Raw genomic sequence first — 17,735 nt, forward strand, 5'->3', positions numbered from 1 at the left:
TTAAAAGGGGGAGGGCATTTCTCGGTAGCTTAAAGGGGATGTTTCCCTTTGAGTTAACTTTTAGTATGATGTAGGGAGTGAAATTCTGAGACAGTTTGCATGTGGTCTTCATTGTTTATTATTTGTAGTTTTTTTAATTATTTCACTTTTTGTTTGGCAGCTTTCCAGTTTGTAGTTTCAGTAGCTTAGAATTAGCCATTCTATAACATACTAAAAGTTAACTAAAAGGTGAACCACCCCTTTGATGCACAGAATATACACAGACACAAAGATTAATTGCGCATGGTAAAATCACTTTTGACTGCAGGTAAATGATAAAATAGTCTAAATATATGACAATTGTATTTAACATACCTTTTTTTGTCTTTGCAAAACACAACAGGAACCTTTGCATGGAAATCTGATTCTACCTCTGCATAACAAGCTACGGACAAAACATAAAACAGTTTAATTACTGAAATATGAACCCAGCTTCACATCAGTATGCAGCAGATTAACTCACCTTGTACGGACACCAGCAAGAGTTAGTTCGGTAATCAACAAAAGAGCATAACATTTTATAGTGAGAAGATTAAAAATAAGGATTGGGGTAATCGTATTAGAGACAAAGAAAATGCAGAATGATACCTATATTTGCTAGGATTTTTCAAACACTGAAGGAGAAAATGTAATTTGTCTATGCACTCTGAGGTGTATACAGGTATGGGATCCGTTATTCGGAAACCGGATATCCAGAAAACTCTGAATTACGGAAAGCCTGAGTCCCATAGACTCCATTTTAATCAAATAATTCAGATTTTTAAAATTAATAAAATTTTTATCTGTAAAAATAAAACAGTGCTTACTGGATGCAAAATTACCCTATTGAGTTTAATTAATGTTTTATTGACTTTTTAATAGACTTTAGGTATAAAGATCCAAATTACGGAAAGACCCCGGAATAGCCATGGACACACACACTGTTTATATTTATAGACAGATATAACGTTTATATCTGGTAGAGGTATTCCAGAAGGTAGCATTTAATAGCTAACATTGGTTCAGCACAACATTAAAACTAATATCATCAATATCATCATCAATGGAAAGAAATTCTGTGCAAGAAAAAATACCTACCACAGTTTTTTAAAATGTCAAGTACTTGAATTAATACATCTGGCTGGTTCATCTGAAAATATCATAGCAAAAGAACAGGGATTAGATGCAGAAAATAATATATTAAACATATGAATAAATAACATGGAATTATTTGTTTCTGAAGATTAAATTCATTCCTACTGAAAACAATGCCTGTGCCATATATAGATTTATTAATTTAAAGTAAAGCAGTATGGTATGAAAAAAGTTAAACAAAAAATAGAACAGACTACAATGTTCAGGCATATGTAAAATACATACCTTCCTGGGAAACTTAACATCTATATTAATGTCGCTTGATGTAAATGCAAATCTAGTTAGAGAAGATCCATACATTCTGAGGGAGCACTCTGTTAAAAAAAACAAACAAAAAAAACACATAGATTTAAAAAAAAAAACAAAAAAAAAACAGATTAATGCAAACATTTATAACTTTCAAATCCTGAAATCCAGCAAAAGGTTGAATGCAAGAATGTAACAAACATAAAGATGTGGCTACATGACATTTATATGTAATTATATTGCTGGTAGTCAGAATTGTCTGAAAATTGAAAACGTGTGAATTAAAATGCATAAAACGCATAAAACCACAAATTTGTTGTGGTTAATACGTTTTCCTATTAATCCTCATGGACTTACAAGACATAATAAACCCAAAACCTCGACAGCTTTTAGATGGCAGAGTTTTGCATTAGTGTGTTTCTGGTGGTATTGACACATAATAAATGCGTTTTTTTTTTTTTACACAAAAAATAAAGTTTCAGCACAAAAAAACACAAATTGTGAAATTACCAACTTTATTAAATGGCCTTCTTAGAAAAAGGGCATCTTAATAAAAACTGCACCCCAGACTCATACCCCTTCTGCCCACCCCTAGTTCCAGCATTTTCTTTAGCACAAGGTAACAACAAACATTTGGGGACATAAAAATATTTTCATAATACTAGAGTCCTCTTTAAAGTGTCACTTTTCTCCCCAAATCTTCTAATACAGGTAATAATTCCATTATCTAGTATCAGAGTAAACAATACAAATACAGTACCAGGTAATTTCATCTGAATGATCTTTTCCATGGATTTAACAATTTCCTGGCGTAACAAAAAGTCCTCCTGTGAAACTCCATTTTCTTTTGCTGCATCCAGCAGGGCCAGTCCCAATGCAGATATTTGCGCAGGAGTTGGAGGTGGAAGAGCACGCAGCTCATTCTCTTCCTGTTTCTCCTGTTTGGGGAAAAGCCAAATCATTAAATGAGACAACACACAAACACCAAGCAATTTTTTTAAAGAACGCTTTGCGATCTGTGCTGAAACATATACAGTATTTGCTGAGAAGCCATGTATGTTCCCAAATAAACAAGAAAACCAAATTTGTTTGTTTATACAACTGCTAGTTCCCAGTATAGAAAACTTGTTCAAGAATTTCAGGGACATAAGTACCATTTTGAAACACAACATCAAATTACTGCAAATAATGTTTTGGGTTTTTTAATTTTTTTTTTTTTTTTTAACTAACATAGCTGCCAACACTTAAAAGTATTTTAGAGGCCCATTGCCACCACTCCAATCATCTGAAAACTGCACTAAACTCAGACAAAATTATCTTTTTCTGCCTTAAATTATATTTAAATAAAAAAGGCATGATTATTACAGATCTCTCTGTTTAAAACAGTCCTTTTCATTAGCTTAAGCTAACAGAGTTATACGGGGGAATAGCTTTCCAATAACACAAGACATAATTTGAAACTACTGAAACTCAATATTAGCTTTATTGTGTGACATTATTTTATTACGTAAAACAAATGGCGGCACATCTTGTACAGTCACATTTGCAGAAATTACTGAAATGAGAATGAGTTATGGGTACGTAAGTACCAGCTTTACACACCGTTCACGGTCTGCTGGCAACTTTTATTGGCCCAGTATGGCCACTAGATAAAGAACCTAGAAAAAATCTTTCTGGAAGAATGGACCAAAATCACTCATACACAGTATGCAAAACTAGTGGTATAGATATGGGACCTAATATCCAGGTCAGATGACTTGTGACTCTGATAATCTTCAGTCACACTTTACTGCTGCACTATTCTTTCCCCCCCAGCAGCCGATGGGATGGGAAGATAGTAGCTCCCTGACACCTGTATTTCTAAAAGTGGTAGTTATGAGAAACGCGCTCAATAGTAAAAATCCAAGTCCGTCTCATGACTCCAGTTACATGGAAATAGGAGAAAAAATAGCTTATCTTAAAGTTCTAATGTGTAGCCCCGGCTCCTTCTGAAAGCTCAGAATCAGGCACAATGCACCAATATTTTTAAATTTTAAATGGTAAAGTAAATTATTTGCTATGTAAACAGCGTAATTTAGAATAAAAAGTACACCATAAAAATCATGACAGAATCCCTTTAGGGCTCTGGCACACAGGGGAGATTAGTCGCCCGCGAACAGGGAGTTAATCGCGGGCGACTAATCTCCCCCGTGTGCCAGAGCCCTTAAACATTAAATAAACCCAGGAGTATTGTTTTGCCTTCAGTAAGGATTAATTATATCAAACACAAGGTAAGGTTTTCTTATTACAGAAAAGAGGAAATCATTTTAAAAAATTAATTATTTGCTTATAATGCAATCTAAGGGAGATGGCCTTCCTGCAATTAAAAACTTCTTGAATAATGGGTTTCCAGATAACAGATCCCACCGTGAACCCCAACCAGTGGCTCGTGCTTATTTTTGAATTTCTGGTAAGGAGGCTTTTTGGTTGCATAAAAAAACATGTATAATGCCAAATGGAGCCTTCTGTAGGCTGCCAGTCCATATAGGGGTTATTAAGTAGCCAATTATGGCTCTTATTGCTACCCCCAGGAACCCTTTTGTTTGTGTTGCTCCCCAACACTATTTCTATTTAAATGTGGCTCACGGGTATAAAAGGTTGGGGATCCCTGCCCTAAAGCTGCTATTGCTAAATGTGGCTTGAAAAATTATTTAAATATAAGAACTAAAAGAATATGCAAACAGCATATTTCCGTTTTTTTCCTAACTGGGTTTTTTTTTCTAACATAAAACAAGATTACATTTAAAAAAAAGTATATTTTAGAGAAAAAATATCACAGAGAGCACAATTTAAGGCAGAGATTTGTCACATGTGGTTAAATCTGGGCAAAAATGCTTTCCCATCGGCAATAAATGGGAAATCTGGGGTTCAATGTTGAAAAGTGCAAAGTTATACACTTTGGTAGAAATAATATAAATGCAAGTTATACACTTGGTAGTGTGATAACAAGTTGTCAAGCTATCAACTAAATGGTAGTTTGTTGGGGGTATCCTTAATGAGGAAGGATCTGGGGGTTTTTGTAGATAATAAGTTGTTTTTTTCCTGGCAATGTCATTCTGTGGCTACTAAAGCAAATAAAGTGCTGTCTTGTATAAAAATGGTCATTGACTCAAGGGATGAAAACATAATTTAAAATCTTTGTAGGTCTCTGGTAAGGCCTCACCTTGAGTATGCAGTGCAGTTTTGGGCTCCAGTCCTTAAGAAGGATATTAATGAGCTGGAGAGAGTGCAGAGACATGCAACTAAACTAGTAAAGGGGATGGAAGATTAAAACTATGAAGTTAGACTGTTAAAGTTGGGTTTGTTTTCTCTAAAAAAAAAGGCACTTGCGAGGGGACATGATTCCTCTGTACAAGTACATTAGAGGGGACTATAGGCAGATATATTTAGATACAGATAGATATAGATTGTTTTTCCCATAAAACCAATAAGCACAGAAGAGGCCACCCCTTTAGATTAGGTTTTTTTACAGTGAGGGCGGTGAGGTTGTGGAATGCCCTGCCGAGTGAATTTGTGATGGCAGATCCTGATAATGCCTTTAACGAATGGCTTGAATGATTTCTTGAACAAGTATAATATCCAAGGCTATTGTGATACTAAAATTGCGAAGAAACTTTAGGGCTGCCAGTGAAAATGTAAATCGCTGGTGGGATGGCATACGCAGCGCCGCGATTTCCAGAAATCGCAGAAGTTGCCTTGTCACCGTCCTTAGGCGACTTCAAAAAATAAAGCACTACCTATGCTTTTCCACCAGCAATTTACTTAGTGTACGATTTGTTGTACTGTATTACCAAAGAACTGGGTCTGAACATTTCTGCAAGGCACTGTTTATGGAAGAGCTATTTCTGTTTGTTTTCTTATCTTAATGAACATATGATTAATAGATGACAAACACTGGTGCCAGTATAGCCTGCTAGTCAAGGTTTCCAAACAAACATTTCATTCAAATGCAAAAAACTACTTTCGTGTGTATGCTAAATAACAAATCACTTTTGCACAAAGAACACTACAAAAGAGAATACACATTTTTAAATTTTTTAGTGCAGGTACAGAATCTTATCTGGAATCCTGCTATCCAAAAAGCTCCAACTTATAGGCCATCTCCCATAAAGATCATTTTAAGAAATCCTCCTTTCTGTAATTACTATTATTTTGGTAATTATTTCCCCTATTCTCTGTAATAATAAAACAGTATAGGTATAGGATGCGTTATCCGTAAAACCCTGTAGACCCCATACCTATACCATGAATACAGTTAATACAGTCAATATACAGTTATGGAATCTGAAATGCTGGGGAGCTGGTGTTTTCTGAATAAGGGTTCTTTCCATAATATGGGATTCCATACCTCTATATTAAACCTCCTAATAGGTATTCATAAAAATTATTTATATCTCAAATATCAGAAAAAACACTAAACCCCATTAACACTTCTCATTGGCTGTCTGTGTCCTGTGCAAACTTTCCATTTGCTGTCCTGCAGAAGCGCCATCAACTTAGGTTTTTAACTGACATTACAAATGCCAATGTAGATCAGTTCTGACAACAATATGAGAAAAGAGCAATCAAGAGAAGAAAATGAATTAAAAAAAAAAATCTATCTGTTTAGGAACATTCTAAAAAGATTTACACAGGTATCATGTGTGATAAATTTATCAATTCATTAAAAAAATTCTGGAATCTTTTCATAAATCGTAAAATAGAACAAACTGCTGGGAACTCTTATTGCCCTGCTCATGCGATAATAAATAAGGCCCTATTTGTTTGTGAAGTACTGTGGCCTACTTGCAATATTATGTAATTACAATGGATTTCTATATAGCAATTCTAATGCTAAAGTTTCTTACAATTTTTCATTGCATGGCATAAGTTGCAGCAAAGCCTGCAATGTCAACAAGTACATAGTTTTAAAATTTCTTACCCTCCCTTTTCTGGTTTTTAACTTTTGAGTTAGACAAAAACAGACAAAGTCCTACACCACAACACACTAAACACTAGTAAGGATAATTACTGAAAATAAACTAGATGCTAGGTTTAAATTATGTAACAACATTTACATTATCAGATAACTAGTATTAATCTTATGGTACATTTAATATTACACACTCTCAGGATAAATTGTTTTTTCTAGACACAATACAGAGACATTTAAACCTCCAAAATACTCACCATTTTCTGCTTAGCGGAGACTGGAACAAGCACCTCTATCGCCATTATGTTTTGTGTATGTAAAAAAAATCGGTTTGCTAAATGCTTTCACGACCCAACAGCAGAGAAAAGTACTAATGTTGTTATAGCACTTCATAAAGAATAAAATTTACCAGAATATTCTTTTTGTGCCGTTTCTCCTTAATATGCTTGTGAGCTCCTTGGATGTTCTCGATGTGTACTGTGCAGAGTTTGCATAGATACTGGCAGTTGGAGTACTCAGGAGATCTCTGAAAGAGGTGTAAGGGGTGGGGGCTGGTAAACATCCTGCAGAATCAGAATGACAATTGACTTGCATCAAGTTGATTGTGCTAATAGGCCAAGCTTGCTTTTGTGCTACCTATTTTAAACAAAAAAAAAACCTTTTTGTTCTCTTGCTTACACAAGACATAGCCTGAAGGAGAGGAGTAATCATGAAAACTAATAACAAAAATACTGTTTATGCCGTTATCAGGCCTGGACATAGCTGCCACTTAGTAGTAGACCAGAAAATGGGTCCCATTGACTCATAAGGGCAATGACACATAAAGCTACTCTTAGACAGCTATTTGTCATGGACACATGACAATAGTAATAACTGTCTCTACATGTGTTTTAGCAGAGACAATTCTTAGTCTACAGCAGGGTATTTTTTGGCATTTTGTTGCTGCAACAAGTAGCACCGTGCATCATAGCCCTAAGCAGCGGTTCTCAACCTGTGGGTCGGGACCCCTTTGGGGGTCGAACGACCCTTTCACAGGGGTCGCCTAAGACCATCGGAAAACACGTATTTCTGATGGTTTTAGGAATAATTTTATGGTTGGGGGTCACCACAACATGAGGAACTGTATTAAAGGGCCGTGGCATTAGGAAGGTTGAGAACCACTGCCCTAAAGGGACATAATGTACTACCTGTACGATAAGAAACCATAAAACCTATTCCTATCCAGCCATTTGTAAAATCTGGATATCTTCTTGCGTGCCACAGCCTTAGGGCAATAACAGCTGGGGACAAAATGGTAGAAAAATCTGTTACATTGCAGGTAGTAAGAACCACTGTTGCTAAAACTGCGTAAGTGCGCAAGTATTACTTGATTCATGTATTTCACCAACATTAATTCTTACTACTGGCAATCGGAAGGAATTGTTAGGTGTTTTCTTACAGGGAACACATGGGAAATGTTTAGCTTCTTCCAGTGCAGGTGACAAAATGCCCGAAAATACCTTTGTAGTGAAGTAGTTGCATAATCATGGGAAATTGGCTCCTTTTTTTTTTGCGCAATTGCACAAGTAGATCGTTTTATAAGCGCCAATTCAAAGTTAATTTCAAACATTTTATCGCCCAAACTAGAGGCAACTAACTTGCCTGCAACAAAACTCCTCTATTGCAGGCGACTAATCTCCTCCAAATTCCTTCCCACTAGTGATAATGTAAATCGCTGGTGGGAATATATATGCGTTGCTTCAGCTTTCTGAAGTCGCCCAAAGTTTCCTTGGAAAACTTTAGAAAGTTGAAGCAACTGTTTGTTTTCTCACTGGCAATTTACATTATCGCTGGTGGGAAGGCATTTGGAGGAGATTAGGAGATTTAATACAGGTCACTAATCTATTCCTCTTTTATAGCCCTAAGGCTAGTGCCACATGGGCAGACTCTTGGCTTGCAGATAAGCACAGGCCGAGGATTTGCCCCTCTGCTTTAAAAATCTGCAAGTTGTGCCCTCACCCAAAAGCACTGCTTTGGTCCGGGTGCAGGAAGATGCAGCACATTTGAGACTGAAATAGCATACTTGAGCAGTTTGTGGCCGAAATACACTGCGTGTACCTGCTCCCAGAACGAAGCAATGCTTCCAGGTACAGGCACAACTTGCAGCTTCCTTAAGCATAGGATTGATGCAGGCCGAGAATCCACCTTGTGTGGCACTAGTCTAACAGTTAGCAATAGCTTTTATAACATTCTTCTTCACAGATTAACAAAATTGTTTTCAAAGGCATTACTCATGGGTAAAATCAAAGAGGATAACTGTGGAGTAGTTCATAATCCAAAGGGATAACCGTAAAAGGTCATTTTTTATTATTAAATTCCATCTTTCCCTCTCACAATTGCTCTGGTGGTATGTTTTTACTGCCACAAGTAAAAAGTATAGATATTTTTAATTAAGCAGCAGGGAGGCTACATGTTCTATTTATTGGGCTCCTGTTTAACAAAAGTGTATATTTTTTAGGGATGCACCGAATCCAGAATTCGGTTTGGTATTTGGCCAGGATTTGGCCTTTTTCGCCAGACTCGGATTTGGCCGAATCCATAGTCCTGGCCGAACCGAATCCGAATTAGCATATGCTAATTTGGATTGGGAAGTGTTAAATATCGCAGTGTAAACGCAGAAGTGAAAAATTTTTCACCGCGCTCGAAGCATTAACATATTCCAATTAGGGTTCGGATTTGGTTCAGTTTTGGCCGAATCCCTTACAATGGATTTAGGCGAACCCGAAAAACTGGGTTTGGTGCATCCCTAATATTTTTTTACCCTAAAGTTGTAGTATGCACTAATCTACCTTTTACCTTTTCACTGCTGGGGTTCTTTGATCTTGCTGCAATCACTTGTTGATGCAAACATGCAGTGTGTTAGGGATCAAAAAAAAATGTGGAAACTATGGGGCACATTTAGTAATCCACGAACGTCCGAAAAACGCCCGAATGCGTTTTTTTCCGTAATGATCGGTATTTTGCGATTTTTTCCGTCGCTGCCGCGACTTTTTCGTTGCCGTCACGACTTTTTCGTCGCCATCGCGAAAAAATTGGATTGGTTTTTCCTCCGTTTACAATTGCTCAATACGAAAAAGTTGCGCAAAAGAAGTCGCGACGGCGATGAAAAAATCACGCAAAATACAAAAAAATGCGACGGCGACGAAAAAGTCGCAAAATTTTCGTTTCCAATCCGATTTTTTCCCATTCGGGATTCGGATTCGTGGATTAGTAAATGTGCCCCTATGTGTTGGCAGTCAGGTCCCTGATAGGTGGTAGCATAGATTTACCATTCTCTAAAAGGTAAGCAATAATGTCTGTTCCTTTTTTACTTGTATGAAAATGTGCCATAAGTCACCCTTCATTTTTGGGCATCAGGATTTTGATCACTTCATGCACTACACTAAGAACTCTTATTGTTCTACATTTTATCCTTTGTGTAAGGACTGCAGGAATTCTAGTTTAGCTAAAGCCCAGAATGTGGGCATCCATGGTCACCCATTACCAATGCACATTCAGATGAAACATCAGCCAGGGCATTGCTAATTATTTCACATGCAAAAATATTACCTTCTCAAGCCGGTATATATAATCCCGCTCCAACCTCTCTTCTGCCTGCTTCAGGCCAAGTTCCTGGTCTTCTAGCGTTAACTCATCTGTTGCCATCCTTGCCTCCGAATTCACAGATTCTAAATAAGAGCTGCTCTCTAGGGATTTATCTGTATAAGAAAATGCACTAGCTCTAAGCAGTGTTTATCCAAAATATTGCCTTGGAATATACTTAGAAGCACCCTGTTTTACTTATTTTACACAGGGGTGCAGACAATAACACAAAAATAGCAGAGGGAAACATAGGAGACAAATCTTGAAGTATAAATATCTAAAACTGTTCCCTTATCGGGTTCCACTTGAACCAGGATTTTGGCTTTAAAATGCTGTTACTTTGCATGCTATGAAGTGGGAATCTTTCTTATGAACTCCCATTGTCCTCTTACTGTGTTATAACACTATTATCGGTGGGTCAGTGGCTTAACTTAAGGGTACTACAAATTTACCAGCAACTACATTGCTGGATAATTTGTAATACCGGCCCAAGCCTTGGCAGGTGTTTTACTGGCTAGGCTGGTATTTGTTTAAAAAAAAAAAATGCTGGTAAAGCTATTGGTAATAACATAAGCATTTTAATAATATTTAATAAATCTCTTTAGTGCAGAAAATCATAAAAGCTTTGTATTCTTTCTTAAGATGTACAAGTATTATGCATTAATGAAAGTATACGTATATAAACTGTGAAATAGAAAATTACTGGTTTATAGCAATAGTTCTATGAGTTCCAGGAAAGCACAAGTACTTACAAAACTAAAATACTAACTAAAACCCCAGCTCAACTGTTTATGAAACACAGCATTTTCTTTCAAGCAGAAATAAAACAGTTTTTCACAGCGTTCACTTGTCTTCTTATATACACTAAGTCCTATATGGACTTTATGCCGTTCTTAGCATTGAAAATCAAGATGGAAAAAAGTAAGGATGAACCTCCAGCCAGAGATGGAGCCCCATTTTTAAGGGCGATTATAAATTAAACAGTTCTAATAAAAGCTTTGACTTGTTTCCTTATATACACTTAATTCTACAAGGTAGTCAAATATCTCTTTAGAATTAAGATGGGAAAAATTGGAGATGATTGTGTTTCATTTAAATAAATAGTACCTGCCCAGCCTGTGGCATAACAAAACATAATTTGAGAATGTGAAAGTAAGCATTCTGCATTTTCTTTCAAAATTCACTCAATTTGTAGCTTGGGGAACTATGAAAGCAGCAGTTATGGCGGGGGGGGGGGTTATAAGGTAAAGAAGAGCTATAAAGCAAATAAGATTTTCCTATTGTGCATCCTGTAATTTCAAGAATGTATTCTAAACAAACATTCAAAACAAACACCTACCTCTGCAGTAGCAGTGGCCTAACCAAGTTGCTTTGAAATGCAACCAATAAAACAGCACTCCTCATGTGTTTCCTCACGGAAATGATTAACTAAGTTCAAAGATATTTCAAAGTAATTTCTGCTAGGTAGGATATAGACAAGTGAAGTAGCTGAAGAAAACAGCTGATCAACACACCTATGAACCAGTTGTAGTTAGTTGAGCATTTAGGGCAGTTGCACATGGGGAGATTAGTTGTCTCTCAAGGAAACTTTGGGTGACTTCGGGAAATTGTAGCATCGTGTATGCAATCCCACTGGAGGTTTACATTGTTGCCAGTGGGATGGCATTGCAGGGAGATTAGTCACCCGCAGTAACAAAGATTTGTTGCGGGGCGACTAATCTCCCCGTGTTTCACTGCCCTTAGGCATATCTGTTGCAGAGAATTAAAGGAGATGTAAAGGCAAAGAACAATACTGCATGTACTTCTTGTAAGGGTAAAGACACACGGAGCTACTAGTAGCAGTTACTTGTCATGGTTACAAAACAGACAATGCTGATCATTTACTGATAATTGTCCATACATGTGTTTTAGCAGAGGCATTTCTCATATTGTCTATGGCAGGGTATTTTCTGGCAATAAGTAGCCATAGTAAGTAGCTGCTACAAAGTAGCTCTGTGTGTCTTCGCCTTTAACCTAAAAAAAAACCTTTCCAGTTAGAAGTTTTGTACTATTTTTTTTTATAACTGATAATGTGCAGCTGAATTCAGCACTGAAATGGCTAAAGGATTATTACTGCATGGATCATTTTTGTCTTCATGACTCATTTTCAAAATACCAAACAATAGACCTTAGCCAATGACCAGTATAAAAAAAGATGTTTGCATGGAAGTCCAGCTCAAGGCTTTAGAGGAGAAGGCTTCATGCCCGGGTTCATGCGACAGAGCAATCCTCTTCCATACTCTTGTCTGTCTTTGTAATCCCGGGAACCACATGTGCAAGAGTAAAAAAGATGACTTTCATATTTAGGTTTAGCTTTTCATTCTACTGAGCATCCGCAAGGGGCATAAAGGCAGAAGGATGAGGATTACTCGAGCGCCGGCACCTTGGGCTGGTGCAGTTTTTTAATGACAGGAGCAGCCGCCCGGGGTATCAGGCAAGTGATTACAATGACTGGAGGTGCCTAACATTTTGGCACCCCCCAAAGATTAGACCTTTCCTTCACCTTTAAACAGATATTTAAAGCAGTTATTTCAAAGGATCTACTGAATCAAACAAATGTAAAAAAAATGACAATGCTGATCATTTACTGATAATTGTCCATACATGTGTTTTAGCAGAGGCATTTCTCATTATTGAAGGTAAAGAGTATGGCAATACATAAAAACAGTTTTATCCTAATTATCCATTAGGTTAGATATAATCACTAGAACACTGGTTCCCAAACTGTAGGGCTAGCCACCCCTGAGAGTGCCCGAAACAGTGGAGGCTCAGCTTAAGACCAAGTTAGGTTCATGAATTCCTATTTGCTCTCCTAATATAGTTACAAGCCCATGTTGTAGGTAATATAATTTGGGGTGAAAACCTAATTGCTGTCCAAGCTGTTCTTCAAACCTGGGCTGAATGATTAATGTTCTACTGTACATGTACCTTTTTTATGAACTAAATAGGGGTGCTAAATAAAAGTTGGATTTATAGGAGTTGCTTAAAATGCAAAAGTTTGATAACCACTGAACTAGGGCAATCAAATTGCAAAGGCTTGTAGAGCTTGCATGTCAAAGTCAAATGAAATAAAGGGCTAAAACTGAGTTTTTGCAGATTTAACAAAATGTATCAAGCACTAAACACTGTTGGACCAATATAACAAAAACATCCACTGGAGAGCCTTTGACTAAATAGCAAATACAGCCTCACTTATGAGAAGACGTTGCATGTAACTTAACATAATGCAGCAAGTTGTACCATCAATGGTCAGTTACAGACTAAAAGTAAATTAAACATAAATAAATGAAAAAATTTTAGTTTTTGTTTTTTAAGATTTTATTTTAGGCTCTAGCTATGATCATATAATAGTATTATTTTTGCTGCAGCTGAAGAACTATGAAAGGAATTGGCAGGAAATACAGGAGCTTAGTATTTCCTTTACTGAATTAGGTTTAACCAAAAGTAAAAATACATCAGAGAGAGGTGGAAAAACCTATTAACAGAAATGTTAACTATTGAACCAATATTGAATGAATGAAGCATGAAGTCATTTTTTTGTGTAACAAGTATATTTAATGGTCCAAATTTTCTTTACAGATGGCAACAAAATTAAGTAATTCTACTAAAAACTATAATGCTACAAAAGAGGTGGGAAATAACTAACTTATCATTTGCTACCTGTTTGTAACACTTAGGGGCACATTTATCAAAGTCCGAACTTCGGACATTAAAAAGCACGATACAAAAAATTTGGATTAAATCCGATATTTTCTGATGTGCGTTTAAAGTACGAAAATTTTGGATCGTGGTTGTATGAAAATATTGTGGTACGATCCGAAAGTTCTGAAATTTTCGTATCCAAACGATTGTAAAAGGCGCAAAAAAATTTTAAACTTCTGTGCATGTTTTTGGAAGCCTCTCATTGGACTCAATGGCACTCTGCAGCTCCAACCCGGTCCAAGCTTCGATACAAAAGTTTTAATAAATTCCGAAACCTTCGTACTCGTTGCGACAAATACGATTTGGTCGCAAAAATTGTCACAAAGTACGAAAAAGTTGTGCAAATTAATGTAAAAAATGCAGAAAATACGCACAGTTCTAAAACTTAAAAGAAATACAAATTTTTAGTATTCGGACTCAATCGTACATTGATGAATGTGCCCCTTACCGTGACGGCAATGATAAACAAGACAATTCAGAGTGTTTTGTTGTCCGAGTGATTATTAATCTCGGCAGGCAGGCAAGTGACAAAAGCTTGGTTTTTATATCAAGCTTTTTTATATCAACTACATGGCCTGTGAATGCACCTGCAAACATAGGTTATTTCCATAGAAAAAAAGTGGACAATGTTGAGCATTTTGTTTCATATCCTCTGTGCTGGATATTGCCCAGGTGGCAAAATGCTCTGAATCATAAGGATAAATTTTGCCAAACAGATATTTGATACTGAACAGGCTAAAGTAATATAATTCTTTGATATGTAACTGCAGTACTAACACCTGGCTATTATGAAGCTTGTGTTTTAAGCCACATGGTGACAATCTGTTCTTTTGTAAATTTCACAAATGAAATTTATTGCACCTATACTTTATTCAGAGACTCTCCAGTGGATCATTTTACAATATATTAGTTTATGTGGAGGTGTGGACCTAACACTCATGGGCAGACACAGCTGAACTTAGGAAAAAAAAATCTATAATAAAAGCTCAAATGGGAACTAAAGGTAAAATTGTATGTGGGGAAGAAGTACAGAGAGATCCAAATACAAGGCGCAAAAAGTATTAGGCCCAAGTATCTGTGCCCAATGCTAGAAGTATTTCCAGACTTTAAACTCAGCACCTAAACAAATGTATATTCAAGTGCAGGCACATTTGTCTGAGGTCATTAGTGGAGACAAAGTCACAGTTCTGGTGTAACTTCCACAGTGCTGTGTAGGCCACTTTTGTAACATACTATTTTGTGTCAAAAGATCATACTGCCTTTCCACCTTCTGAACTGAGACCTTTTGTTTGAAAATGGAAAATTTTTGGAAAAAATTAATAACTGCACCTATTTGATTTACTGCTTTGCATGAACTGTATACTTACTCAATGCACCATCTGTGGCAGAAAGCTTTTGACCAGCTTCTGCTGGTTCAGCACCGAAGTCTTGTGGTGGATTTTCTTGCTTTGGTTCCAGGCAGTTTTCTGTAGGCCCTTGGTGTTGAAAAAGACACTCTTTTTCAAAGGTTTCATCCTCCTCTTTCAACTTTGAAATGTTTTTCTCTACCATGACAGTCTGTGGTTGTTTCAAGATCCCATCTGGCACAGGAGATGATTTCTTAGCTCTTGAGTGACTTGGTTCTAAAAGATTTGGAACAATGTCTGTTGATCCAGTAGTGCAATAAGTTGAGTTTTCTTTACTTGTTTTTGTATCTCCTAAGCCTCTACCAGAGGGCTCGGCTTGCTTCCCTTTCTTGCTATTGCTTTGAGCATTTCCATCTAAATCTCTGGTTGATTTACTCTCAGCTCTGTATTTGTGCTTTTGACTGCTCACCACTCGGACAACTTTGTTCTCTCCTCGAGGAACACGAGCCTGTGACTTTTTTGCATCATGATTTACAGGCTTAGGGACACCTTCCATAATTCCTGGGTTGCCTTCACACCATTGGACTAATCACCACAACTTGACACAAATTCAACTCCAGATAAAGAACCCGCTTGACTACCTGGAAAATAAAAATACATTTGTAATGAGTGATAAAAAAAAAATTACAGGAACAAACCTACAGTTTAATTATTAAAGGGAAATAGCTTATTTAGATTTAGGCATATGCTTCATTTGCTTTACATCTGCTGAAACTAACTGCCCACATTTTATACATTAGCTTTCTTCTGAGCCTGTCATATATGCAAATGTTCACAGTGCATGGAAGGCTTCTGTGATGGACCTTATTCTCCTCCAACAACACCTGAAAGCTCGGCAAAAAACTTTTGGTATTAGAGCAGCTACTAAACAGTGACTTAATTAAGGAGCTGTCAAGAAGTCGGGTACTGAGAGGGATGGGGAAAGAGAGAGACAGTGAGGGTCATATGTACCACCTTAAAACCAGTCTAATAGGCTGCTCTAGAAAAACAGGATAATGTATGAAAAAGAATGGTTATGTTGGTATACACCTGAATTGGAGTAAAGGTGGCATACACAGGCAGCTGCCGATATGAGTCCCTTAGACTTTGGCAGTGTATCTGCCCCTGTAAGGGGGCCCCAGGTGGGCCTCCCTGATCAATATCTGGCTGGAAATCAATCAGGTCCATTTGATTTGGGGCTGCATCGCCTAATTAATGTGGTCCTTGGTCTGGTGGTGGCTATGTCCGTCATTTTAATTCGATCATTTGGCCCTAGGGCAAAACTGGGAGCATACTGGGAGAAGATCTACTCGTTTGATGACTCTCAACATGTTAGCCACCTTAAGAGGCATATTTATTATGCTGTGTGTAAAAAACGACAAGCAGAGAGACACAGAAAGAGGAAACTGGGAGTGGTTTTCCCTGCTACTGTTGAGTAAAGCCTGTCAGTCAGTGCTGTGACCACTTCCTGTGGAAGACTGAACAGACACCCACTCCCATTTTCATTTTGCTCTGGCTTCTGATTAGAGAGGTTGTGTATGCAGCTCTCATATAATGACAGTTTTAGGAGGTAAAATGCTTTCAAAACTTCTTTCTTTCTGTATCATTTCACATTTTGAGGGAGGATGAATATTATAACTGAATATGAACTTTATATAAAATGTCTCCTTTAACCCACTTTGTTACTCTAAGGCAGTGCTGTCCAACTTGTGCGGTGCCGAGGGCCGGAATTTCTCTAGCATACATGGTGGAGGGCTGCTAATGGAAGCCAGTTTTGGCTACTCCCCTTTTTTGAACCACACCCACTTTAAACCACACCCATTTTATCACAATGGTGGTAGTGCAGCAAAAACCCAAATGCTTGGTCCTCACTGCGGGGATATCAACAGTTATTCATATATGAACGAATTTTATTATGTCATATTAAGACACACCCTTAAATCCAAATGCCTCCTCCTCCCCTGTGGATAGCACAGCAACCCCCAACAACATAACTACACACCTTAGGGACCATTTAATGGCTGTTTCCAACTACTAACAAACTCCCAAAACACACCCCTGCCAGGTTCACCTCTCACAGGCAGCATAGGGCAGGCAGAGTATGGCACACACAGGCAGCACTCTGCCTCCCTTATGCTGCCTATGTGTGCCATACTCTGCCTTCCCTATGCTGACTGTGTGTTCCATTCCTTCCCTGCCCTATACTGCCTATGTGCCATACTTTGCCTCCCCTATGCTGCCTGTGTGTGCCATACTCTACTGCCTACCCTATGCTGACTGTGTTTCAACCTTCCCTGCCCTATACTGCCTATGTGCCATACTTTGCCTCTCCTATGCTGTCTGTGTGTGCCATATACACAGGCAGCATAGTCCAGGCACTACATACAATGTCTGAGGTGTGAACAGTTGAACAATGTGGGTGATTACAGCCTGAGCCTTAGGTGTGAACACTGCAGGGGGTGAACAATGCAGAAACTAAAAGGTGTGAAAAACACAGGGGATTACATGTTTAAACAATACAGGGGGATTAGAGGCTGAATTTGAGGTGTGAGCCATGCAGGGGGCCAGTTAATCTCAGTACTGATACTATTTAAATCTTACACAAAGGTAAGCCATCT

General features: G+C 37.6%; 1 protein-coding gene across 4 annotated transcripts in view; it reads right to left on the bottom strand.

Moving 5' to 3' along the window:
- The window catches only part of tut4 (terminal uridylyl transferase 4), a 55,165-nt gene that overhangs the window by 26,747 nt on the left and 10,683 nt on the right, over nucleotides 1–17,735 (bottom strand). For 3 of the 4 annotated variants that reach the window (XM_004914010.4, XM_002931456.5, XM_031900957.1), the window contains exons 2-8: nucleotides 15,100–15,719; nucleotides 9,959–10,107; nucleotides 6,780–6,896; nucleotides 2,180–2,357; nucleotides 1,399–1,487; nucleotides 1,117–1,168; nucleotides 355–424 (exon numbers count right to left, since the gene is read on the bottom strand). In XM_004914010.4, coding sequence (XP_004914067.2) covers nucleotides 355–424; nucleotides 1,117–1,168; nucleotides 1,399–1,487; nucleotides 2,180–2,357; nucleotides 6,780–6,896; nucleotides 9,959–10,107; nucleotides 15,100–15,634 — 1,190 coding nt within the window. In that variant the 5' untranslated portion in view covers nucleotides 15,635–15,719. Of the gene's footprint in view, nucleotides 1–354; nucleotides 425–1,116; nucleotides 1,169–1,398; nucleotides 1,488–2,179; nucleotides 2,358–6,627; nucleotides 6,897–9,958; nucleotides 10,108–15,099; nucleotides 15,720–17,735 lie in introns of those variants that run through there. The other variant, XM_031900956.1, reaches the window with a different exon arrangement.

The sequence above is a fragment of the Xenopus tropicalis genome, chromosome 4 (genome assembly GCF_000004195.4).
Source record: "Xenopus tropicalis strain Nigerian chromosome 4, UCB_Xtro_10.0, whole genome shotgun sequence".
NCBI classification, from domain to species: domain Eukaryota; kingdom Metazoa; phylum Chordata; class Amphibia; order Anura; family Pipidae; genus Xenopus; species Xenopus tropicalis.